At 42.4% G+C, this 25,636-nt stretch overlaps 2 protein-coding genes across 2 annotated transcripts in view; one reads left to right on the plus strand and one right to left on the minus strand.

Moving 5' to 3' along the window:
• Positions 1-302: 302 nt before the first annotated feature.
• Positions 303-7,606, minus strand: LOC132991512 (uncharacterized). Its single transcript, XM_061060295.1, has 4 exons — positions 7,379-7,606; positions 6,450-7,251; positions 4,907-5,047; positions 303-346 (listed from the first exon to the last, which is right to left on the minus strand). The coding sequence occupies exons 1-4, from the start codon at positions 7,604-7,606 to the stop codon at positions 303-305; spliced, it is 1,215 nt and encodes a 404-aa protein (XP_060916278.1).
• A 4,036-nt stretch (positions 7,607-11,642) lies between these two features.
• Positions 11,643-25,636, plus strand: part of csmd2 (CUB and Sushi multiple domains 2) — a 220,753-nt gene continuing 206,759 nt past the window's right edge. The window contains exon 1 of the mRNA XM_061060012.1: positions 11,643-12,489. Within this exon, the coding sequence (XP_060915995.1) occupies positions 12,315-12,489 (175 nt within the window). The 5' untranslated portion in view covers positions 11,643-12,314. The remainder of the gene's footprint in view (positions 12,490-25,636) is intronic.

Raw genomic sequence — 25,636 nt, forward strand, 5'->3', positions numbered from 1 at the left:
CAAAAAAAAAGAAACGCCGGCGTATTGGACTTGCAGGTGGCTGAGGAGACGAGGACTGTTAGATATGTTATGATTATATTGTCGTCTTGCGCGACTTCACCCGATGCGTTCATGACGTAATCGTCAAGATTTTAGTTCCTAAATATCAAACATGTTTGAAATAAATCGGGCATCCTCGACGATCACCGAGCAGATCTGGGACGAACTTTATGCCACTCACACTACAAGATAATCTGGGCAGATAATCCGTTCCAAGCAGCCTTGAGTCGGGAGCGACACCTGCAACTGTCCGGAAAGAGGAATCAGACCTCAAATCGGCCCAGATATCCTTCAGTGTGAGCCAGGCCTAAGACAGACATGAAGACACTTGAGAAGGATACTATTGTGTTAATTCTGCTGTTAATTTATGTTCATTCAAAGCAGAAAAGGTGTTGCAAACGTAGACGGTATGTGAGAGAGCATAACGATTCCAGTCTTGCTTTTATTTAACTGTGCAGGTTTCCATACCAACTTTTAAAACGGAACATATCCATCGCCATGCTAGCTTGATATGCATATTACATCATACAGATGTGGGTAATTGCAAACATTGCCCATCAGCTTGTTTTCAAAAATTTCAGCCATTGTAATCCTTGCTGCTGTGTTGACCCTGTCACACGCCCCCTGCCTCTACACTGCCCCTGCTGTACATGTGCATACTGCATCTTGCGAGAGCATAGCGTTGATTGTTTATGACGTGCAAAGACTACGCTCGAAACAGATAGAGGGGACAAGTGGCAGCCATTATTCACACGCAGACACGTTGTTAGAAGTGAGTCTATTCACAGGATAGACTCCTTTTGATTTATGTTCAGTTTTTAGAGAGAAAATCCAAGCCCAACTTTACAAGAGTTGAGCTACAAACATCTCAGCTTGAAGGTAATAGGAATTACAGTTCCTGCAGTGATCATGACATCTATAAACACAATTTACTCGAGTAGTAATAAACATTATTATCTGGCTGCCTGGTCCTTTCTAAATGGTCTAAGAAGATGTGATAGATAGTTTAAATGAGTCAGCCAGAGATATTTTACATCTATCAGCAGAAAGCTGGATCTCGCTTTCTGCTTTGGTCAATCCGCCCTTTGTTTAATGACACAAAACAGAAAACTTCTAATTGAAATGCCATACATTATCACATATTTGCATTACTTAGACAGCTCTCAGCCATGCTCTGGGCGTTTTCACATTTGGCACGATTGTTTCATACCATGCCCGAGCACGATGGCTCCCCCCTTCCCTCCCTTTCTCTCCCCTCTCCCCTGCTGGTCTGCATTCATATAAGAAACATCATTCAGTGCCCAAGTACACTTGGTTATGACCACAATACGATACAGCAAACTGCTCAATTCAATTCAAATAGCTTTATTGGCATGCATGTGTAGATATATTGCCAAAGCATATAATAACAAATAGTACAAAAATAATGAAAAGTAATAATTAACAATTAAATATTTTAGCAATTACAAAATTTTAATCTTAAATCTCTCTACTTCTACATTTAATGTGCAGCTCAGAGGACGATTTGTGAAGCCGCATGAGCCATTTAGAATTAAGTCATGTAGCGGTCCACTTCCTTGTTTGAGTTTTTTGCGTTTATGTCATTTGAATCTTGCTCGAGTACACATAAATCTTGTCAGAGTCCACCTGTTCAAGCGGACTCGGGAGTGGTACCCAAGCACGACATGTTTGTGTACACACTGATCAAACAAGCTGGACTTTAGGGTCAATATACTCAGATCCAGGCCCAGGTCCCTCATGTAAAAAAAACGCCCTCTGGCGTGATTTAATACATGCTAGAAGAGTAAAATGTTATCATTTTATTAAGTCTGTTTGCTTTCCACAATTGTATTTTAATTCAATATTTCATAATGAGGATCCTTAAACAGGCAGCCAGTCAGATCTCAACCAAACTGATTTTTTTAAAATGGGTTAAAGGTTGAAATTACTTCAGAATGCATTGAAAGAAGCACTGAGATGATTCAAATGCCCTCTGAATATATAAGTCCCAGACCATAACAACCGTTCTTTTTTTTTACTTACATATACTTTAAAACTACAACGTGTCACAAGTATTTTCTTCTGGTGTTTTCTGTGGTTCACGGACAGTTCAAAAGTAAAGAGGAGCTGTGTAGTCGCATCAGCTTTGCTGGATTGAGATCTGGGTTTAACAGTGGATGAGTAAAGCTGTGAGGGTGTAGATCACTGGGAAGTTACATCCACTTCAAAGAAAATCTCCCCCTTCATTCCTGTTTAGGAATCTAGCTTTCGAGTACTGTTTTCAATAGGTGTCATTTTAAACCATTAACATAGGTAACCATCGATGGAGAGTGTATTGTTATTACATTGTACACTTTGTTAAAATAAACTCAGTCCAGTTGCCTTTGGATCAAGCTTTGAATTGACCATGAACTGGATGACCCAGAACCTACACAGACATCTTAGAGCAGTGATTCTAAACTCGTCTGGCCTCAGGACCCACCACCAACTCCTGCATGAAAAATCGCAACCCAAATGTCTGATATTTTGCAGTTTGGACCTCAGTTTGTACAAACCATGTGACAGAAGCAAGAAACTGAACAAAACAAACATGTTTAAAAAGAGCTTCACAAACTTTTTTACACGTTTTTTTCCAGGCACACATTTGTGACCCATTGAAAATGGCTCTGCCACCCACCTCTGGGTCCCGACCCACCAGTTGAGAACCACTGTCTTAAACAGCAATTTTACATATAAATGTGTCATGTTGTACTGCACATATTGGCTTACAGTAGTGTGCGTTTGTTAATAAGTTTAAATCTTAGTTACATATTTACCTGCTGCGGATGAGGGTAACCAGGTCTAACAAACCGGTTTGGGTGTCGTGGTCGAGGGCCGTGGCACGCACCTGTCATTAACGGACACACTGCCTGATGGGAAGGAGGCATGTTCTGCGTGACAGTATACCTGGCTGTGAAAGGACAAAATAGTTTTTAAAAAGTAGAAAGAAAAAAGATGAACCTATGAGAATATTTCTACTTTACAGTAGCTGCTAATATGAGAAAAAAAAGTCTCAAGGGATCATTAGTTCTCCCATTTATACTTGAACACTGATTGGGATTTACGAGTATTATTAGATGCATTCAGATGTGCCTATTTCCTAAATGCACCAACTTTCAAAGTGTCTTCACAGCATCTTCTAAACACTTTGTTAACTTGTTTATAATATTGCGTCATCCCCTTTCAATTTGGACTATTACTTGAAACATCCTGCATGAGAGAGGCAGCTTCTCCAGAGAGGAAGCTGACTGGATCATTACATTTAGGACGTGGCTTTCTCAGATTTGCAAATCTGATACTGCGAAATTTAAAAACATAATTTGACAGGTAGACTGTGCAGATACACGTCTAAACTAATTTGCAGTATCTGTGATGTCAGGGTAATTTTGATGATTGAAAAGAAAGATTCCCAGTGACAAATAAGTGGAAGAGAGAAACGCTAAGTGCAGTGAAGACATTTTTTTTTAAAACCCACAACTAGATGTTATTTGGGAGCAAAGAGCACAGAGATTTATTGATAATCGATGTGATATTATTGTATAAAAACAAACAGAGCTCTGGCACCATCAAGTAACAGATAACAAGTAGTTATCTAACCCTTTCTAAAGCTCTTTGTGTATCTCTTTGTTATTTTCAGTGTGTTTATATTCAGCTTGAAACACATCATTGGTGTTACACATTTCCCTCATTAACACAGAATGCCCCCGAGCGGTTTATAGAAGTATGAAACGTGTATTTTATCACACTCTAACTCGTGTAGCTTTTACCTGCTTACATAAAGAGTGACTTCTTCTGCTATGATGAACGCAAGGCATAGTGGCTTCTGCTTCTTCGAAGGAGTGACCATGCATAAGAAGGAACTAAACCAAGAAGAAGATTCAGCCAGTGTATTTACTGTACCTGCGTACCTTTAGGACGGACGATCAGATTTTGAATACAGGTCACAGTTGTGAGTCAGGCGTCTACAAACAGTAACAAATCTCAACGCACGGTGATACACATGATAAACATTTGGCCGAGGCACCCAGTACAGCCCATCTCCATAATCCAACTAAGGAATAAAGGTGGATGACAGAAGAAGTGTACTTGCTCAGAGGGAAAAGCAGGATTTATTTCTAAAATAGAATCCTAATTTCACTTTGAGTTCAGAGGCCAATTTGGAAATATGTGCTTTGAAAGACAGCTCACAGTCAACACAAAAAACCCAAGTAGCTTTTGACAAGCTCGATTTGATTTTGTTAGGAAGTTAAAATCAACAAGACATTAGACGTTAGTATGTATAGGGAGAGAGAGAAAGCCAGAGTCTTTTTATGATTTTTTACCTGGATCCATGCTTTGGAACAAACACTACTATGTGTCCGCGTTGTTGCAATATAACTTTTTTATAATTCATAGTGTCAGTAGCAATGTGTCAGAGTTCCCTTACTGCTCAGTGTAACGCTGGATCAAAGGCACAAATTAACTTATTAATGTCACAGACAGGAACCATACCCTTGGTGTGTGATAAAGTCAAACAAATAATCTCATCTGTAGCCTCATGTTCATATCTTAAATAATTCAGAATAGCATAATTTATGTGACAATGATATGTTGACGTTTAAAAAAAAAACGGCTCACACAAAAACTGTTTAAAGCCCCGTGCACAAAGTGTAACAGGAGACACTGTAACCATCAGCAGAGTGTTGCAAAATAAATGCCCTCAACTGGTGATGATCATGATGAATTCTTCATGTGGCCCACCGTGAAACATAATACCCAACCTCCCCTCGGCACACACAACTCCCAATACACACACTTGCCGGATTAAGATGCCAAGGTTTTAACTTACCTTTGGCTCTGTTAATGGTATCTATCTGCTGAAAGGTACAAGGTCTGGCTTTCTCCTGAGGGGCAGCTGCTTGCTTCATGCCCGCCTTGGCAGCGCTAGCCCAGGACCTGGCATTACCACCCACGCCATCTGTACCTGCAACTGCAATATGCACAGCAAGAGGGCAAGGATTAGCACTAAACCCATTCCACATGCACGGCGTCTTGTCTGGCCCGTGTCATGTTAAGTGGGAAGCAGAGGGTAATGCTTAATAGGGCTGTGTTCTGTTATGCTGCGAGGGAAATGTCTGCAGTCCCTACCTCGGGGAATCAACAAGAGTGCTTTTGAATCAACAGGGGCTGTGCTATCAGTGAGTAAATTCTATCATATCAGCACTGACTTCAAACTACTGGAGGAGTGCCATCACTGTGTGGCACATATGCACTTTTATTGAGCAATGCAGAGCTGCCCTTAGCTACAGTAGGACACATATAGAATTCAAACAGAGCCACATATGTCTGTAACATTTTTTTTTTTCTATTCAATTACTTTCCCATAAAGGTTTGCCCAAGTCACACACTATGTTATAATCACATAATGCATTGAATAGCAGAGAAACGGTGGAAAAGGTTACAGGAGATTTAAACTGTACGTACTGTACCAGCTATATCAGGCCTTCAAATGAACACAGTGTACTTAGGTTGTTGTTGACTCATTTCCTATCTCCGTCCACTGTTTCCGTTCTGCACCAGCAGCCAGTATGTAAGGCTATCCGTGTAATTCAGTTTGCTTCTGAATAGTAATCCCCTCATTATGAAGTCAAGCAACTGATGGAGTACTTCTCTGCATAACCGATGCTAAGTCTACTGTTTTTTGACAGTAAAAGTGAAGGCTTTAATTTAAAACATTGCTGAGGGACACAATGTTGGAATTTGCATTTGCATGTGGGGTGGACTTGTCATGGATCACATGTGAAACAGAACACTGCCCTCTGATTGAGAAGTTTCTTATAATTTGACTGGTTTGCTATATCAACAAATGGGCTGTTGCCTGTCGCTCCTTTCCTGTATGCCATTCCTCACTCTCTCTCTCTCTCCTGTCTCTATCCACTGTCCTGTCTCTCTAGTAAAGGCATAACAGCATAAAATATAAATCTAAAAAAAGGGACATCTCAAGTTCATGTAAAAAAGGAGTGACGCGCAGCCATCAGCTGTCTATAAGACACAAAAACACGTTAATTCAAATAGTCTTGCATGGCTGAAAGAAAGGGGGGAAACTCTGTGAGTCTGACTTTTGCAAAGATTTGCACTCAGCAACTTCAGAGAGCCAGGTGCTGCTGCCTCTCTCACGCCTTTAATTAGCCCAGTCTGGCGGTGTCATTAATATCAATAACACACTCTCGGACAGGTATGTTTGTGTGAGTTTGAGCATTTGCAATTCCAGAGGGATTTTCAAAGCGGTAAAAGATTGTGTTAATGTTGACCAGATTGTTCGTAGAAACTGTTAGAAGGGAGAGGCTCGTGAAGAGTTACACCCATGCAGAGGGACACGACAGATTTGTTACCTGTAGGAGTCTCATGGTTTTGGCCCTTCTCTTCATCGCAGCTGATGGTGGCAGAGTTGCGATGGCTGGTCAAGCCAAATGGTTGGAGGTCCGGCACAGATTTCTGATCTCCTGCACAGATGGAGGAGACCTCGTGGGGCACATTTTCCTCCCTCCTCTGATGGGAAGCCCCGCTCTCTTGGCATGGATTTAGTAGGCAAGTAAACCCTTTTTTCCCCTTTGCATTTTTGGTCTTGGGATAGCCATGAACTTCACCTATCACCAAAGGCTTCGTCGGAGGCGCCAGAGCTGGGAAATCAGCCAGCAGGTCATAGGTCTCCTGCGGCATCTGTGCTGCTGCTGCTGCTGCTGCTGGTGACACGTCGGTCTCCGAGTTTGCCTGAGGTGCTATTGCTTTAACTTGGACACAAGCCTGCACATGGGCAGGCATGACGTTTGCCAGAGTGACAGTGGGGATGTCATTTGGATGGAGTGAAAGGGGAATCTCCCACTGGCCATGCATCTTCCCGGAGGCTGGAGGCTCCGTGGGACATGGTTGAATGCCAGCCTTGATGGTGGATAGAAGAGGAAAGTCCTGCTCGGTGCTAGAAGACGGGGAACCCTGTCTGCTGTCAGAGCTTAATTTATCAGACGAGTGTTCCTCCTCGCAGTCATTGTTGTCATGCGCTGAGTCATCCACATTTCCTCCCAGATGTTCAGGTTCAGGTGCAGAGCTCTGTGCGTCTCTTCTGCTGCTCCACTGGGGGACCAAAATCGTCTCATGGGAAATTTCAAAACTCTTTAGTTTGTCTTCTAAATTCTCCTGGCATGGACATGAACAGAACAGCCACAATCATTCATATCACTTAAATGTTTTTTTTTGCTTTTTAAAGAAGGTTGTGTTAACTGACACAGAAAAGAACTTTAGTCTCTAAAGTCATGATCCTCACCGAGTTTCTTTGCCCCTTTGCCTCTTCCTCATATCGCTTCATCTGTCCCTCCATCACAAGGCTCGGTATCCGTGAAGGCTTTGCAAAATGTCTGCGGCCTGGGAGATAAGGGCAGGGAAGGATGAAGCCAGTGGTGTTCTGCCGCTTGTCCTCCCCGTACTGTGTGTGCGGACCCGAATCATCTGTCTTTTTCTGCCGCCCCTCCGTCCTAGGCAGGGACACAGACATGTGGGGGAGTGTTGCCTGGTTAACACAGCTCTTACATGTGACAGTCCATCAAGCGACAATTACTATCGCGACAAGGTTAGCTTGCTCCTGGTGTCTTGTATGCAATAGGGTTTTTTTTTTCTTTTGCAAAGAAAGTGAAAACCGGAAATCAGTGTCTGATTATTTTCATCTCTTAGAAAATGTAGGCTTTCTTTGAAGGATGTTAGGAGCATGTGACATTTCTTTTAGAAGGTAATCATTATTTTGATTATTAATTTAAAAAAAAGGTCACTTGTATCCCGAACAGGCACAAATTAGGTTTAATTGGAGGCACTGGAACAGTTTTTCTGCTTGTTCATGTCGAATCAAAAGCTTCAAACCTTCTGGTAATATTAATATCGGTTGAGCTAAATATCTTGACCTAACTAACTGATTGCTCTTTTAACATCAAAGGCCCATAGGTTAACCAGTTGATGCACAATCTTGCAATTGCAAAGCCTCATTTAACTGTACTCTTAATTTAGCCCATGAAGCCTTAAATATGACGTATGGTGGGAACCACAGCTCCTTCTTGTATTTGTGGTGCAGCGCCTTCTTCAAACCATGACTTTTTAATGAGGCTACTCTTTAGTCACCAGCCTGTCGCCTGTCGAGCCGCCATGCGGAACAGACGGTCCAGTGAGACCAGGGAGGCTTATGATAACGGGGACGTCACGGAAGCTCCGGGCGGCCGGTGAACAGATGGTGTACATTAACATTATACAGTGGGTCTGTGACCGCACAGCAGCCCACCTGATCTACACTGAAATGTTAAGATCAGGGTTAGAGGCTTCAACTCCTTATACATCGTCCTTATACATCGTTCCATCAACCCAACCTCACTTCTACAACCTCCTCAATATCCATTCGCCATTTACTTCTTTTACAGTAACATATAATGCCAAACACACTTGTTGTTTTTTTTTTTTTAACACTGATAAGTGTCCTTAACCTGTCTACAAACCCCCCAATTATGAGAAAAGTCCATCCTCTTTGTCTTTTGCCTGCTCCACTTTCCAGAAAATGTGCACTCAAACAGGCCGTTTGGAGATTTTCCCTTTATGACATCATAAAGGTTGTAACCCCTCCCCCAAGCTGGGTGACAATACCCCAGCTAGGTGTTTGTTCTGTCCCTCTGAGACTGCCTTCTCATTGTAAACAACAGGGCATGTTGCAAGGGGGTGACAGTAGCTCAGTCCGTAGGGACCGCGGGGTTGCTGGTTCAAGTCCCAATGCCGATCATAACATAGAAGTTGGTCTAGTAGCTGGAGAGGTGCCCTCATACTGCCCAGAGGTGCCCTTGAGCAAAGCACTGGACCCTGACTGCTCTGGTGCGCTCCCTGCATAGCAGTGTGTAGCAGCCTCACTCTGACATCTCTGCACTGTCCACAGGTCCTGTTTGTGCATGTGTTTGATTCGGGTGTGTCTCTAAATAACAGAGTGTAAAACCAGAGTTTCCCTTTAAAATAAATTAAGTTAAAGAAAGCCCAAGCCACCAAACCCTTTTAGAGGGGCATGGTCAGTCACAGCTCACTTAGATTAAAAGCTACAGACACAGAAACAGCCTGTTCTGAGCAGGGCTGAAATAGATGGGTTTATAGGCATGCTCAAGAGTTGATTTCTATCAAGAAACTTCAAATACATGTTTTGGGGACCTATGAGACTCATTTAAACTTGTTGAAAATGATTATAATATGTGACCTTTAAAACTGAGCAAGCACTTGACAACAGTGGCAAGAATAAACAGCCCGTCAACAGACAGAAACCTCAACTAGAACCAGACTAAATTGAACAGCCCTCAGCTACGATCACTTTTAACTGCAGAAGGCAACATACTGTAAATTGCTGAAAGACAATGATTAAAGGTTGTTAACAGTGTTTTATATGATTTGTCCCAAACGCTGGACTCTGTAACCGATAGTCTTGCAAGTGTCAAGGCTGGTTTAAAACAGAAGATGTGTTTATGTCTTGTGCCATTTTAATTTAACCTGTTAGATTTTTTTTTTTTATAAATTTAGCACCGGCATTGATCTGTTTCATCAGTTTAGTTGTAGGCCTACCTTTAGTTTTCTTTAGTTTTCAGCTCAAGAAGCATTTTTATGTATCCGTAACATCTTTTATAGACAGCCAACATTCACAAATTGATGAAAAACACATGGTTGAAGTGTCAACCCAAAACTGTCCTTTTAATTGCTTTAACTGATCTATCAAAGTATAAATTAATGGTTTGGTTACTATAGGCCAACAGCTTATTAAACCATCTAATCTACTAAGAAATGCCCTTTACTCCTGAACTACAAAGCAAAATTTAAAGTTCTATTTTCATTTCCCTGAAGTTTCTTTTTTACATTTCCATAATCAGACCTACTGAAGGAGATTAAGCCATTCCTGTTATCACACCAACGATGCAGTTCGTCCAGGCTTATGATCTTACAAAGGCCTGATGTAAGAGTACCAATGTCTATGTTAAAAGGTTTTTTTTTTTGTTGCAAATCCATATGGTTATTATGACAGACACATTCTGACTGACTATCTGAAAATGTATTATCCTACTAAATATAGCCTTAATAAAGGTGCAATCGCATATAGGCCTATGTGATTTTTTCTCCGTATGATTGATGCGTTGTTGTGTGACCATGCAGCTCAGCCTTACCTTTTACATTGTTTACTATCTTGAGCCATTTTGTCCTTGTTCTGCTGTTTCTCATGCGAACCTCTGCAAAGAATCTCAGCCTCTTTGGTTCTCCTCCAGATGATTTTGCAAACGCGATCAAAGTTGTCAGTGGGCACGTGCGGACTGATCCAGGACGAGCGCGGAAAGGGTGGGACTGCGCCCGGAAACTGTTTTGGAGTAAGCTGCATCCGAGGATCTTCTGATTGCATCATTGTTTCTCTCTTTTCACACATAAATGTGCTTGCCGTGTAGGCTACTTAAGATCAGGTTTATTTTGAACCAGCTATTCGAAATGAAACAATATCTGGTGTTATCTTCGGAGGCTGCCATGGCAACCGGTTCATATTCGAGAATGACGGATTTTAGTGAAATTGATTTCATTAGGCTTTCAGACCAGAAGACTTTACACAACATGTTAGTTATCATAACTTGAATTCAATATAGTGCTGTTTAGTTGCCTCTAGTTAATGCGTGAATGACCCTGCTTGTCTGTCCACATATATACATTTACAACTTTTAGGTATTTCCTATCATTTTAAAATCATATCATGGCATAGCCTAACGCACAGTAGGCTAGTTAGGCAGACATCATCTCCACGGAAAAATGTAGCTGTGTGTCCAAGAACAGCCGGATCAGGAGCTCTCAGGTGTCGCTGAAGTTTAATTTAATGTTGCGGGGAAGAGTTTTTATGATCTCCATCATACATGTCGGGTTGAAGGCCAACGCGCATTTCATTACCCAGACTGTTGCCACGCGCGGCGCATTGCGGGAAAAAAAAAACTAATTACACCGGTCATATGCAAAAGTGGAAATGACATTCAAATTTACTGGCGAGGGTTCCAGCCTGTTAAGCATCAATTTCACGTTTAGTGAGCAGGAAGTGGACATCTATGTTAAACCGCTGGGCCAAACCGATGATTGGTCTTAATGGATGGAGACAATGGCCTCGTTGTGAGGCCCTAAATCTTACCATAACAAATTGGAACAAGGTGGATTTAATGTTTCATATTAATATCATCTTCATATCATAATATTATTATCTGTTATAATTTGTATCATCAAAAGTATTGCATTTTTAATGAAATTAGAATATTGTTGGATATACAGAATCATTTATCGCAAAATATGTCAATTATTGACCTTTTACTACATCTAATCAGTTTATCTTAGTCACAGGTGAATGGAGATATCTGTAGGCATATGATATGACTAAAGAGGGTGCTGAGAGTGGAGGAGAGAGGGAGGGCGAGAGAGGAAGAGAGAGAGAGAGAGAGAGAGAGCGAATGAGTGAGAGAGAGAAAGAGAGAGAGAGAGACGCGCAGAGAAGGAGCAGGTCTGCAGTCTGAATCTTGGCGTCGCACAGACCCGAGACGACGCTGTGGCTCAGCGCTCGATACTGGGAATACATCCATACTGCACATTTATCTCTAAACACTCAGATCGGTGAGTACGCTACAACATTGGTCGAGAACTTCTCAAAACGAGGCGATATTCCTTGGATCTGGATAACCTCTGTGGCTCTCCATCATCCTTTTTTCCATCCCTTCGAATCTAAGGACGAGTTGAAAACGTGGATTATCGATACCGCCAATGTTGTTATTAAAGGGAGATACATTTATAAGAAGGACAAATAAGTGATGCTGGACAAACTGAAGGAGGGATCTCCTGGCTTTTGACGTATATCTGGTGATATCGTTACATATGTGGAGTGGACGAGGGATTTTCGTGATTTTTACGCGTGCGGGGTATATCAGTGACCACTGAATCACGTCTACCCCTTGGCTTTAACATCCTTCCCTTTTCTCCCCCCTTTAGGTGTGAAATATATCTTGTTAGACTTAGACTCCGAACCCCCGGTGCCCGCATGACATGGTTCAGTCCAGCTGCGAGATCCGAGCCTCCTCCATGCATTGGGATTTTTCTCAGCGCCGACACCGTGTGAATCTCCCTTTTTTGACTATCTGAGAACTATCGTGCCTGCCAGACCAGAGAGGAAGAAAAAAAAAGCCCCTGCCATGACCGCCGCTTCAAACGTTGACGGAGCTACGGGACTCGCGAGGAGACCGGAATGCGCATACAGGAAAGGGGACGGAATACGAATTTTTGCTCTAATGAAGGCAGGAGTGCACGCGCACCATTGGAGCCGGGTGCTGTTCTTATATATGGGGCTACTGGTCGCCTCAGTAAAGGGTAAGTCCCCCCCCCCCCTTTCCTCCTGTACAGCTGAAGACGTGCAAAATGCAGCAGGCTTACCCCCCACTCCACCGCCCACCCTCCTCGATCCCTTACTGAATGCAAATAAGCACCAGCAACACACACACGCACTCATTCTAAAGGCGCATTTTTTTTTAGGATCAACCTTGCTGTGATGTTGCTGTTCCAGCACCCAAAGTTATTATTAGAGGAGAGGTGGCTGGCTGGGTGGCTATTTTGGTGCCGGCGGATCCTCTGGAATTGCTACCGAGCTCGTGTCTATCCTTGACTCTGTTGATGCGTTTCATTTAAGGACTGCATGAGATGTTTTTTTGTTTTTTTTAGAGGAGATGAGTGGATTAAAGGAAGTGTTGGGGTGTTTAAACAAACACGTTGAGGTGGTCAAACAGACGGCTGATTATTATGTGCTGAGTCCATGAAGGATAAAGGGAGTGTGTGCGTGCGTGTGTGTGTGTGTGCGCGCACAGGGATGTACTTCTTTCTAACTCTTCCTCTCTTATTCCTAGCTATTAACATTCTTTACTTCCAAAGTTAACATTAATGAACAACGTTTTGTGTGAAGTTTCTGTCCTTTTGTATGTGCGTGTGCGTGTGTGTGTGTGTGTGTGTGTGTGTGTGTGTGTGTGTGTGTGTGTGTGTGTGTGTGTAAGGGTTCGGGGGTGCAGGCCTAATTAACTGACTCTGGGTTTTCTGTCCTTGATTAATTGCAAATGGAAATCTTATAACGGGAGCTGGGCATTCAACAGATTATCATTACTATTCATTTACTTTCTGTGTTTCTGAAAGGTGAGACTCAGTAACTGGTGCGTGATTTTTTTTTTCTCTGCCTTTAGTATCCGTGGACATTCATCACAAAAGCTTGTGGCGTTATTTAAGAGGCCAAGCTTTTCGGGGGGGGGGGGGGGAGAGCTGCAATGATTTTTTGCCATCCAGAGCGGGTCCTTTGGCAAAGCAAGGCAACCGTTTTATCACTGTCTTGGCTCGGCACCACAGAATGGTCACTATTTTTAGCAAAAGCCAAGAATACTGCCACGGCCACAATATGAATTTGACAGTGAGTCATGGCTCTGTGTTCGCCCACTCATACCTTTTGGTTGGACAGCGCATAATCCACGAGTGAGTGGAAACTTGGCACATTCCCAGCACATTAGGCCGCGTGGTCTCGTTCTGTTTAAGTGTGGTTTTCAGCTCGAGAACTGAAACGTGTCTCCCACCCAATAACTCCCACTTGTCGCCCACTTTTTGATCAAGCTTTGTGTCATCAGCCACCCAAACGGTTAAGGTGGGATGTGGGTTTATCACGCTTTCAACTCGGTCCCAGAGATCCAGACAAATCTCTCTCCGCTTCCCTGCCGAGTAAATCTCATTGCGGCTATATTTGACGCTTTGGGTTTTATTTGCGTCCAGGGAGCTTTTTTTATTGGCCTCTCCCTTGCCGATTGAGTCTACTTTTGGAGCCAGTGAAGCGACTCTAACTTATTGCACATATTTACGAAGAGCAGCTGCAGAGGCTAGACTATCTATCCTGCCCCCCTGTAACAACGTTTACTTTAATCGTTGTCCATAAATATGGTTGAATATCACACACCGAGGTGGTCTGGCGCGTCCCTTGGTGCTGCAGCCACCAGCAATTGCCCCATTCTCCCATTGAGCGGCACCAGAGCCTCACACTATGCTGAGAGGCGGTGCGAGGAGGGAGAGGAAACCCGGAGTTTGTGGACTTTCTCTCTCCATATACTTTTTCAAACCCCCCAAAACAGAGCAAGAATCTGTTCATCCAAACTGAGGCTGAAGCTGCGTGCAACATGTGTGATGTTTCGCACCGTGAAGATGCTGTTTGCGGGCCATGTTTGATACACCACATCCATGTCTCCATGCGCACACTAGTGCTTTAAGTCTCCTTATTTGATAACCAGTCTCACTGTCGCCTCCCTTGTAGCCACAGATGCCCCCAAAGGGCCACGCAGACAAAGATAGAGATGTGTGCGAGGCGTCTGACAAAGAGCTATTGAAGAGAGCAGCGCGTCCTCTCCATGGGATCAAAACCAGCTGTCCCAGTGGACTCGTAGCTCAATAAACGGTAATCAACCTCTATTCATTTAAACGCAGAGGGAGATGACGCGGAGGCCGCGAGGAGAGGAGAAGAGGAGGGTAGAGGAGGCAGATTGAGGATGACGTGTTTCGGCTCCTCACTCCAGCTCGGCCGATATTAAATCACTCGTCAGCGGCGCATGAGACAGTCGCTCAGCATGTCCATTTACACGCAAGATCACGCTCCGCCGTCCTCTCCTCTCCTCTCATCCACGCGCTCCTTTCTATAAAGGCTTCGTGTTGCTCTCATGATGCAACTCACAGTAATGTTCAGAGGACTAGAGGGCTTGATGCCCCCTTTTTCCTTTTTTATCTTTTCTACTTGATGACATTTGCTTGTATTCGCACCGTCATGAGGCTCCTGAAGAAAGAGCAAGGTCGAAAAGTGTGTGTGTGTGTGTGTGTGTGTGCGCGCGTGTGTGTGTGTGTGTGTGTGCACGCGCGTAGAAGTGCGTGTCCTCATAAATAACGCAGGGAGAAATGTTCCTGGTGGGGATTCGCTTTTGAAGTTCTAGAAATCAAAATATGACAAATTTAAACTTGAACAATTTAATGCGGAAGACCTCCGGTTACAGAAAAGGACGTGGGCCTTTAATTGACTCCATTTTAATTGTGAACACCGTCTTTTGAAAACATCACTGTTGATGATTCGTTCGAATCTCGTACCTCAGTGCAGGAATGACCGCTGCATTTTTGTTAAACAAACTTAAATGATTTATTTTTTTAAATCAGGAGCCTTCCAATCTTCCCAAAAAGGATCCCGCGATCCACACTGTACGTTGACATTTCAGCACCGTGGACAGAGCAGAGCGCAGCTGAACGTCTCTTCAACACCACGGACAGCTCCCCCAGCCTGCAGCCTCAGCAGCAGCTGCTCCTCTGTGGAGGGCTCGCTGGCTACATGATTTGGGACTTCTCCAATGTTTTCATGGCTTTGAACCCTCAATTAGACACAGACTTCAAACCCCGGCTTGACGGGATCACAACATAAGCTCTCTGCTGTTGGGTTTATTATGAATCTGTTACTATTTTTAAGGCACAGTGAGAGCAAAACATACACGTACAACCGCTACACTCCTACATGTTCTCACTTCAACAGCGTGTAAAGCTAACAGTCATTGACTGTATGGACAGAATTCTGTCTCAGTTTTGATGGTTATTAGTTGTTGTTGTTGTTGTTGTTTTTTTTTTAGAAAAATACAACATTACACTATCTCACTTATGGAGATTTTCAGCTGTTTGTGTGGTATGTGATGATGAATTAAAAATGACTTTTGGACCACCAGTGATTAAGAACATCGTTTTAAGAATTCTAACCAAGTTTTTGACATATTATCCAGCACCTGACGAGAAAATCATTAACAGATTGATTAGCAATAAAAGTAAGCATCAGTCTCCAAGTGAGTAAGTGAGTACTTTATTATCACAACTTTCCTCATTGTTCTGCTTGAAATCCACGTACAGTAAATTCACAACCTGTTGTTTTAAACCTCCGTCGTGGAGCTGCTGTGTTTCCCATTGGATCAATGTAAGCGAAGATACAAGTCTGTGGATGCTGCGTGACAGTTGGTTGAGTGAGAGTACTTGATCAGATTAGGAAAAAAAAAACGCTGTTGAGTTCCTGTAAGCCAATTCACCAATCAAACACACACTGCCATGTCCCTTATGTTTCCCATATGTATTTCCATAATGAATATGTGCACATCTATACTCTATTCCTCCCACCTGTCTGCCTGCTACTCTCAATCTCAAATCCTGCTCTACCTGCACGCTCTGCTGCTCCCCCTATCTCCCATCTGCTCTCCACACTCACTCTTGAGCAACAAAGGACGGAACGGGAGCTGAAAAACAGACATTATCTATTTACCCAAAACAGAGAAATGTCTGGAATGCAAAGAAGATGCTTCAATCTGTGTTGTCTATTTGAGGAGAGAGCTGCGGAGTGGGAGACATAGAGAGAGAGACCGATAGAGATTGTGAAGAGGGGGCACACTAGTAAGAGAAACGGGAAAAACAGCAGGACAGAATCTACTGTGAAGGGGAAATAAGAGGCAGAGAGGGGAGACGACTGTTGGAGCAGAGGGGCGATAAGCTTCCACCAGCGGAGAGATTATCTAGGCCCTATGTTTCTGTGCACTTTTGAGTGCTGGGTGATTTTCCTCTCTTTAGTAAATGATCTATTTGGAGGCTCATTTCCTTATCAGGCATCAAGCAGACTTCTATTTCAGCAGCTAACAGTGTGTAAGTAAGCTTATGGGCATGTGTGCTTGTTTGGATGAGCGTGTGAGGTGCCGCCCCCATTCACTCCAGGATGATTAGACTAAAATGTTGACAAGCAGGTCATTAGCTAGCTCCAAAAGGTCTCTGTGTGTGTGTGTGTGTGTGTGTGTGTGTGTGTGTGTGTGTGTGTGTGTGTGTGTGTGTGTGTGTGTGTGTGTGTGTGTGTGTGTGTGTGTGTGTGTGTGTGTGTGTGTGTGTGTGTGTGTGTGTTTGGGGAGTTTGAGAAAGGCTTTAAGATCATGCAAAAAAAAAAACTCTTCGTCCTTGTGAGCACCCTCCTGCCTCCACCCACCAGCTGATGAAGGTGTCACCCTCCTCCTCCTCCTCCTCCTCCTCCTCCCTCGTCTTCCCCTTCCACCTTCTCCTTCTTCTCCTTCTTCTCCTTCCTTCCTCCCTCCCCCCCTTCATCCGTCTCTCCGTACATCCACCCCTCCTGCCACCCACCTCTTTCTCCCTCCGTCCTCCTCTCTGGTGATTCACACTGTCATCTGTCTCCAGATGGCCGGAGCTCTGTCACTGTGCTTCGTCACACTGATCACAGCCACACAGTGACTCACACACACTCATTCACTAATTCATGCACGCTCACAGACTCCTCCGGGCCTTGGAGAAATGTCCATATTTGCATTCATGCAGCGATTCACGAGTGTACAGACACAAACTTGACCATTAGACATCATGCACTTTAATCCAGAGACACTTTTGCATGATATCTTGATTAAAGCGTCACTCACTGTGATGTCCGGGAACATCCTGTTTATTCATCGTAGAATACAACATATCGGGAGCTTAAAAAAGGTTACTGTAAAGTAGGGCTGCCCCCTAATTGTCATACCAAAAAGTATGAGTTGACCAAGTTTACACAGTAGCGTAACTAATCAAGCCTTCCCCTTTGAGAAAGGTGGCCTTGTGGGTAATGATTACTTGTGACGTAACTTGTAACAGGAAGAGGGATTCTCTCCTGTATCTGAGTAAAATAAATTAATGAGCTCATGCTTAGCTGCTCTGAAGAGTGTCTTCTTTCAGTTCACTGCTCTGAGTGACTCAAGCGACTGTTTTATATAACGTCATAACAAGATCTCATGGACACACCTCACTACCTAGTAAACCAATTTTTTTTTTACAACAGACTTAAATATAAGTGAAACTATTCTCAGGAAGCCAGTGATCTCCTCTTCAAAATAGAATCGGTCCTCTCAGAGGGAGGCTATCCCTTTCAGATTGTGGGGGAGAGGTCCCCTGAGACAAAATTTGGCGTAAAAAAAAACTGAAATGGAAATAACGGACCAAGCAACAGAGTGTGCTTTACGATGCCATAATGAGAATATTTGCATATCTGTCAATGCCACGTGTAGTTCAACAGACTCAAGAAAAGAGCAGAGAAGAAAATACTGACGAACAGAAAACGTAATGCAACAGTTCGATTAGGGGAAAGGAGATTGTCGGGGTCTCGTGCGTCTATGTACCGTGCACCAGTCAAAGGATATGAACGTCACTCCTCCCTCTCAATTGGATTGGGGTGAATTCTCCGGATAATATCCTGCTGCGTTCTCACATCAGCTCACTCGGACTTGCTGCGAAAAAAAAATACTAGGGGGTCTGGCAGGAGACTCTGGGTAAAGTCCGATTGAAAAACAAGGCCGTTTGTGATCACACATAGAGCTCCTCCTGCAGATGTCAGGAGTTTTTTCAGGAGTTTTCTGCGAGTGTGAAACAGACAGATGTTATAAATGGTACAAAATAATGTTGAAATTAATGTTCGGTCTCCTTTTTTTCTTCTGACAGATAAGAATCATTAAAGCTTTAGCTGTTAGCATTGCCATCAATTGGCGGCTAGCTTTGCCTTCCCCTTGAAGAGAAAATTCAATTTTCAAGGCTTTTTGATATGTTTGATTATTTTTCTTTGCAATGTAAAAGTAAAAGTAAAAAAAAAGGTTTACTTTCATGAAATATGACAAACACATTCAAATCAAGACATTCACATGTCTAGAGGCTCTGGTTGTAGAGTTGGGAAATAAAAGGCTACTTGTTTCCTTTAAATGACTCTCAGCATGTTCCTGAGCATGGTGGTAAATCAATAAATGTACATTTTGGCTGCTTTGCATGCAAAGGGAACATAAATCTGGCACTTTTGCTCTTATCTGGCAGCCATATTCATATGAGTCACATTCACAGCACACTTCCTTTCGCTTTCACTGTTACTCTATAGGCTTCTGCTATTAGCGTTGAAGCTGCTCAGCTACAAACAAGACCATGGACGTTTGATAGATGGGCCGGGGTTAAAGTGCCTTGCTGTTGCTGTAGTGAATGTTGCTAAAAAGGGTTTTCTTATATCCTTTGATCTACATTTTTCCATTTGAAGATGGTTTAAGAGCTTGGCTGCACGGCTTCTATAGATGCAAACATGGGCAAGAGCACTATAAGTATTGTGAGGAATGACATGTGAGGAAAGCAGGAACCTATATTTTCAGTCAATCTTCACTGGATTACTATAGATGAATATAAATAAGAGATATCCAAAGCTTATTTATCCCTGAGCCATGTAGACAACAGCAAAGCTATAATAGACAGGTCTCAATTTCCTTTCAGTTTCCCGTTTTCCTGTTATTATCAGACATGAGAATTTGCCCCGGCTACTGTAAATCCCCACAACGTGAGCAATAGATGTAGATGCCCTGTCTGTCTTGTACAGACACAGAGCTCAGGCAGGTGTTTCTTTAGCCTCCAGATTTACACTGTTCTTATCAGATATCAGTGATCCCACAGATTGATGATAAGATCCCAGGCAGGGGGCTATCTTGTCCTTGCCTCTTTTTTTTTTTCTCCTTTCCTGTACGACCTGTCTCTCTATTCAATGTATAGGCAATCTGTCAGTGGGCTTTTTGTGGGAAAGCAGCTCAGTCATCATGTGGAGACAGTCAGTAAGTGTGTGTGTGTGTGTGTGTGTGTGTGTGTGTGTGTGTGTGTGTGTGTGTGTGTGTGTGTGTGTGTGTGTGTGTGTGTGTGTGTGTGTGTGTGTGTGTGTGTGTGCTCATGTTTGTATTGAATTCCTAGACTTCTCAAGGATCAATCCATTTTTTGCATCCTAAGCAAATAAACTTTCATGTATATCTTGTATACCTGACATTTAAATAATGAGTACTTAAAATATAATGAAACATGTTGGTCCAGACAGTAACACATTTGTAATGTTGTACTTTTTAATTGTAGTGAGTAGTGGTTGTTGTGTTTCTGTTTTTTTTTTTAGATTGTTACCACTTTTAAATCCCAGTGTGAATTTAAGGATACAACTAGCTGCCAGTTAGTTTAGCTTTGGAAAAAACACAGGAAACAGAGTGAAGCCGGTAGCCTGACTTCCACAGAAAAGTAGAAAATCCACCTGCAGCACTTCTAAACATTACTAAATAATATGTTTTTCATAAAAAAGTTGTGTTATTTGGTTAAATCTTGCTCTTTCTGGGGCCCTGGTAGTGTAGAACTTAGTGCCCGCACCAAATGTAGGCTGTAGTCCTCCAAGCGGGCGACCCGGGTTGGAATCCGACTTGTGGCTCCTTCCCCCTCATTCTCTCTCCCAGATTTCCGACGCTAGCCACTGTCCTATCCCGACAATAAATGCACAAAAAAGCATAATAATAAAAAATGAAAACAAAAAAACCTAGTGCTTTCCTTTGTCGGAGCAGTAACATCCTAAAGCTAATAACACAATTAACCATCTAAAGCCTTCCCAGGAGAGTGTTTGTCAAATACAACTTCTCTTTATGAGAACTTTGTACTCCAGGATATTTGCAATGCAAGCAACAAGGTAGCAACCTTTTATCTGAAGTTGGTCTAAAGTGCATCTTCCTGAGTTAATCACTCTTAAAGTGTCCAATACCCAAACCAATCTGACCTTACATCCATTGCCTGCTGACTCATGTTAGGTGTTTTGTTTCTACAAAGAAGATCAATTACTAAAGAGAAAAGAGGAATTGAGCTTAAAGCCTCTCCTGATGTCTTTACCACAGAAATGGACCACACAATATTACCCAGCTGGCAGTCAAGGGATACTTAAATTCAATGTTTGAGCACTCTCTTACAGTGTATGTGTGCTAAATGTATAAAGGCTGTTTCTCTTTAATTGATATTCAAGACGGAACACAGAGGAAAATACTTATTTCATAGCTTTTTTTTTTCCAGTTTATTTTTTTCATGCAAATTTGATGCAACCTTGTCCCTGAAATAAAGAAGACACTGATTTAATGTTTTGATCAACTATGCTCTGAGAAGTGGTTGCCAATCTGCCAGAAAAAAATGTTTAAATATCTTCATAATAAAAAAAAAAACAACTACATTGGCTTAAATATGTACAGTAGGCATCCACTACCAATTTAGATTTTCCTAATAAAACATGTATAACCTAGGACTTTCCCTTGACTGTGAGTTGGGGGGGGGGGGGGGTGGGGGGGGGGGGGTTACAAATCAGGCTGCTAAGGATATAAGGCCTTATAACATGTAGATTGCAAATCCCCTTGTGTCAAATGTGTCAAATCCCCTTGTTTTGCAATTTCCTATAATATAGGATACATTACATTATGTATAATCTGTATGAATAAAATGACTTGACAAAAGGGACTTGTTATCAGGAATGACCCAAAGGTATACATACACGTTTATGGATTAGCCACACATTGGCTTTGAATTATATTGTCTGTAAATGATTGCTGTAATGTTTCCCTTTGAATACCAGATTAATACACACATTTAACGAAGATAGCATGTGTAGGAAATAGCAGCACCTGCTTTTCACAGCTGCAGTAAATTAGAGATATAAATAAACAAGATTATGTCTTTTTCAGTTATCCCCAATTCTGACACTGTAGGACCTGTCTGCAAAAATGTATGGTATGAGATAAATATTTACATGAACGGGTATGAGAGGATTTTTCAGGGATAATAGCAACATTGCTTTATAGACCTATTTGATAATGCAAGAATGCAAGGTTAGGGGGCGCTGATGGTGTAGCGGTTATGACGTGCGGAGGCGGTGGTCCTCGGAGCAGCGTATCAACTCACATTCTCTACTCCTGGCATTTCCTGTCTCTCTTCAGCTGTCCTATCCAATAAAGGCAAACCCACCCCAAAAGAATACAAGGTTAGGTATAGGCTCCTATTTTACATTTCAGACCTATAAACCTTACCGCATACGTCATAAAACAGAGCAGTTGAAAGAAGCACATACAATATGAAAAAAAAGATCTTTAGTGGATGTCATCCATGATGTAATCTTGCAGATATCATCCATAACTTGATCCATTCAAAACTACCAATTTTGAGAATTTTCTGTTCCATTATCATAGTTTCAGCAGAGTGGGATTTCAGCTTGAAGACAAAATATAATTTTTCATATAAGAGATGTTCTCATCCATTTGGGAGGAAAGCCTGTGGTCTATCAATTATCCAGGCGGTCCTCAACTGACACTTAAGCCTTCCTGAGGGTGCAGTTAGGATCCGAGTTGAAAGGTGAAAGTGTGCTACAGTAAGTTGAAGTGAGGCTGATTGATCGTCTGCTGCTCGTCCATCTCTCAGTGATGGCTGGAATAGTCCAGCTGGGACGGCCATGACCCGACCTTTGCATCGGTGCTTCCTCTCCGTTTGAATACGCACCGCTCAAACAGGATCAAATGTTCATGGATGACCACTTACTAACACACACATAGATCAACATGCTTATCCGGGATCATCATCTCATAGATTTAACACATCCATTATTGCATTAGCCCCCCTCCTGTTGATGCTATTGATTGGTGAGAGTCCAGAAAGTGCCGTTTTTTTTTTTGTCTTTTCAGATTTCTTGTGTAATTTATGTGCACAAACGCAGCAGGGTGTCACTACGATTGTCTCTTCACCATAGATTCAGTCTAACATAACTCAAATAGCTCAGCTGTCAGATGTGAGCAGAATGAAAATGTTGTGATAATTGAGCTTCGCTGTTTAACACATTAGTGTCACACATAATTGTGTTTTTTTTTTCCCTTCCCCATACAGTAAGTACAAAAGAGGCTTGGAGAGAAAACTGGCATTTGTCTAGTTATGCATGTATGTGTGAATAAGTGTGTGCGTGTTTAGATGTACTGTATGTGTATGCCTGTGTGGTAGTGGTGGTGTGGGTGAGATTAAGTGTTGAGGCGGACTCAAACAACAATAAATAATTGAGGAAAGGGATTTGTCTTCATGTGTTCTCCTATTTTCTTGTTTTCATGGGAACATCATAAACTTTTCCTGGCAGAAGCCGTGAATTACGCTGTGTGGACCGCACTTCTCTCCTTCGAGTTCTCCTGTTCTTTCTTTTTCTTGTGTTGGAGGTGAGAAACGAGATGATAGAACCCAGCTCAACCTGTACATCAAGACAGATGTTGATTAGAGTCTAAAATTGGCACATTTATTGGCACATTTCTTAAAAAAAAAAAAAAAAAAGAATCAGATAAACTTCACACAGGGTCCAGCAAAGACCTGACACTATCTCCTTTTAAACTCTCATCCAAAAGAGCTAAAAGTTTCTAGGACACAGGTGGCCCGAATGGCATTTTTCCAGCAGACAAGAGGCTGTGAAACATTTCTCAAATTGTGCACAATTAACCTCCAAAGCTCCCACACAATGAACGGCCAAGGGAAGGCTACACTTATTCAGAAGGCACTCGTTTAGATCTACCAATTGTCTTTTTAAAAAATGGACGCAGCAAACCTGATGTCATCCATTGGTTTTGTTCACTCCTTTTTTATGTTCGAGTATTGTATTTTTGTTTTTTTTATTTCGTTTTGTTTGTTTATTTTTGCTGTAAGCGAATGGTGCTTGGGTGAAGCGAGGGGTCGAAAAATGTTATGTAATCAAAGCTGCTCGATCCATGCCTGTGGTTAAAGAACTACTGGGTGAATTAGCCAGTGAACCATCATGTCTCCCAAGGAAGGAGTGAGATTGTTTCAGTTGTGACCTGAGTTTCCTATTCATCAGAATAAAGCTAAGTGAGATTCTGGAATATAGCAAATTAGCTTCTCACACGCCCACATGTCAGTGGGGTACCAAGTAGGTGAAAAACACAAATAATTCAACTTTTAACAAACACTGAACTAGCTAACAAGTCAGGCACAGTGAGGGCAGAGACTGATATCTGTCTACGCTCTCAGTCTTCAGGGTCATGGTAAATGGAAGCTTGATCCAAAGGCAACTGGACTTGGTTGAAGATCTTGAAGACGTTTCACCTCTCCTCCGAAAGGCTTCTTCAGTTCTAAACTAACTGGTGGACGGAGCTAAAGACTGATACAAGCTAATCAGTGCTAACATTTGAAAAGTATTGACTGGATTGTAGACTTCTTGTGGACCTTCAGTAAATCACACACATTCGTCTGATATTTGAAAGGCATAGAAAACAGAAGCACCAACAAGTTGAGTTCATTGACTGAAGTAGCTGAGATGACACCTAGAAGAACCCATCTGTCACTCAAAGGGGCCCAACCCCTCATTATGCATAAGGTGTGGTATATTCAAATTTACCCCAGTATAATTGAATAAACAGAAAATTGGCTATAGGAACCGAAACACTGTCCCCGTAGCAAGCTGTGATTACGTTTTAATGATTGTGTAAAGTTGAGCATTTACCATGGAGCTTCATGGGGATTGACTCACTTTTGGAGTCACCCTCAAGTGGCCACTCAAGGAACTGCAGTTTTTCTGAACCCTAGAGGTTGCTGCTTGGATCCATCAGATATATTTGATAAACTAGTCACTTTGTATTCTTGACTGTTGCAGAAAATAAATACATTGATACACAAGAACAAAATCTGAAGAACAAAAAACAACTCCAAACACCACTGTTTTGTTGCGTTTCTCCCTTTAGCCTTACCTGAGTTTCTTTTTATGTATAGGGGAAACAGATCCAAAGAGAAGTGATCGATCACAAACATGTGCACACATGAAACCACACAGACAAACACACATGTTCTTTTCTCCCGGCATCTCGGCTTGCTGTGTTGTGTGGGAGGCCCGTTTGTATCAGTGCTGAATAAACTCCCCCACAACAAGACCGGGGGTCTTTGTGAAAGGGAAGAACATCAACCATAACATGTCTTTGATTCCGAATGGGTTATTTTTCTATTGATTAGCTTGAAAACCTTGGTGTGAGGGTTACTGAGGAACTGTGTTGAGCTCAGAAACACAAACCTACCAGGAGGGCTTTTCAGATGTATCGATAAGAAGAGGAAGCATTTAGGCGAATAACATGTTGATGAATAGATTCTGTGTTTGTTATGGGTGAAATATGGCAAAGTATCAGGCATTTGCGTAAGTGTGTGTGCGGCTTTTTTTGTTTGTTGTTGGGTTGGTTGCAGGTTCTTTTGGCTGGCCCTAATAGTGGTAGTTAAATATGACCCAGCTGGAAGGAACTGCCTTACCCCCCCTTCTTCTTCTCTCCCTCTCTGTCTGAGAGAACACTTGTTCCATTGTGCCTCTTTTGCTAGCAGAGATGCAGTGAAGACATTTTCTTTTCTATTCCCCAGTCTTTAAACAGAGTTCTGTTCCATACCCTGTTCCGTATACTTCTAGTGCCCTCTTCGATTTTGTCGATTTTGTCGATTTCTCTGACGTAGCCTACAGTCTGCTTCATTTTGACAAAGTTTCCCAAAACTGCCTGCAACAGCCCCCACCGATGCAATCTTGCACTCATGCGGTAGCGTACATCTGCATAAATGCATCTTCTTTTTCTCAGCATGCAGCCGCTTT

The sequence above is a fragment of the Labrus mixtus genome, chromosome 16 (assembly GCF_963584025.1).
Source record: "Labrus mixtus chromosome 16, fLabMix1.1, whole genome shotgun sequence".
Taxonomy (NCBI): domain Eukaryota; kingdom Metazoa; phylum Chordata; class Actinopteri; order Labriformes; family Labridae; genus Labrus; species Labrus mixtus.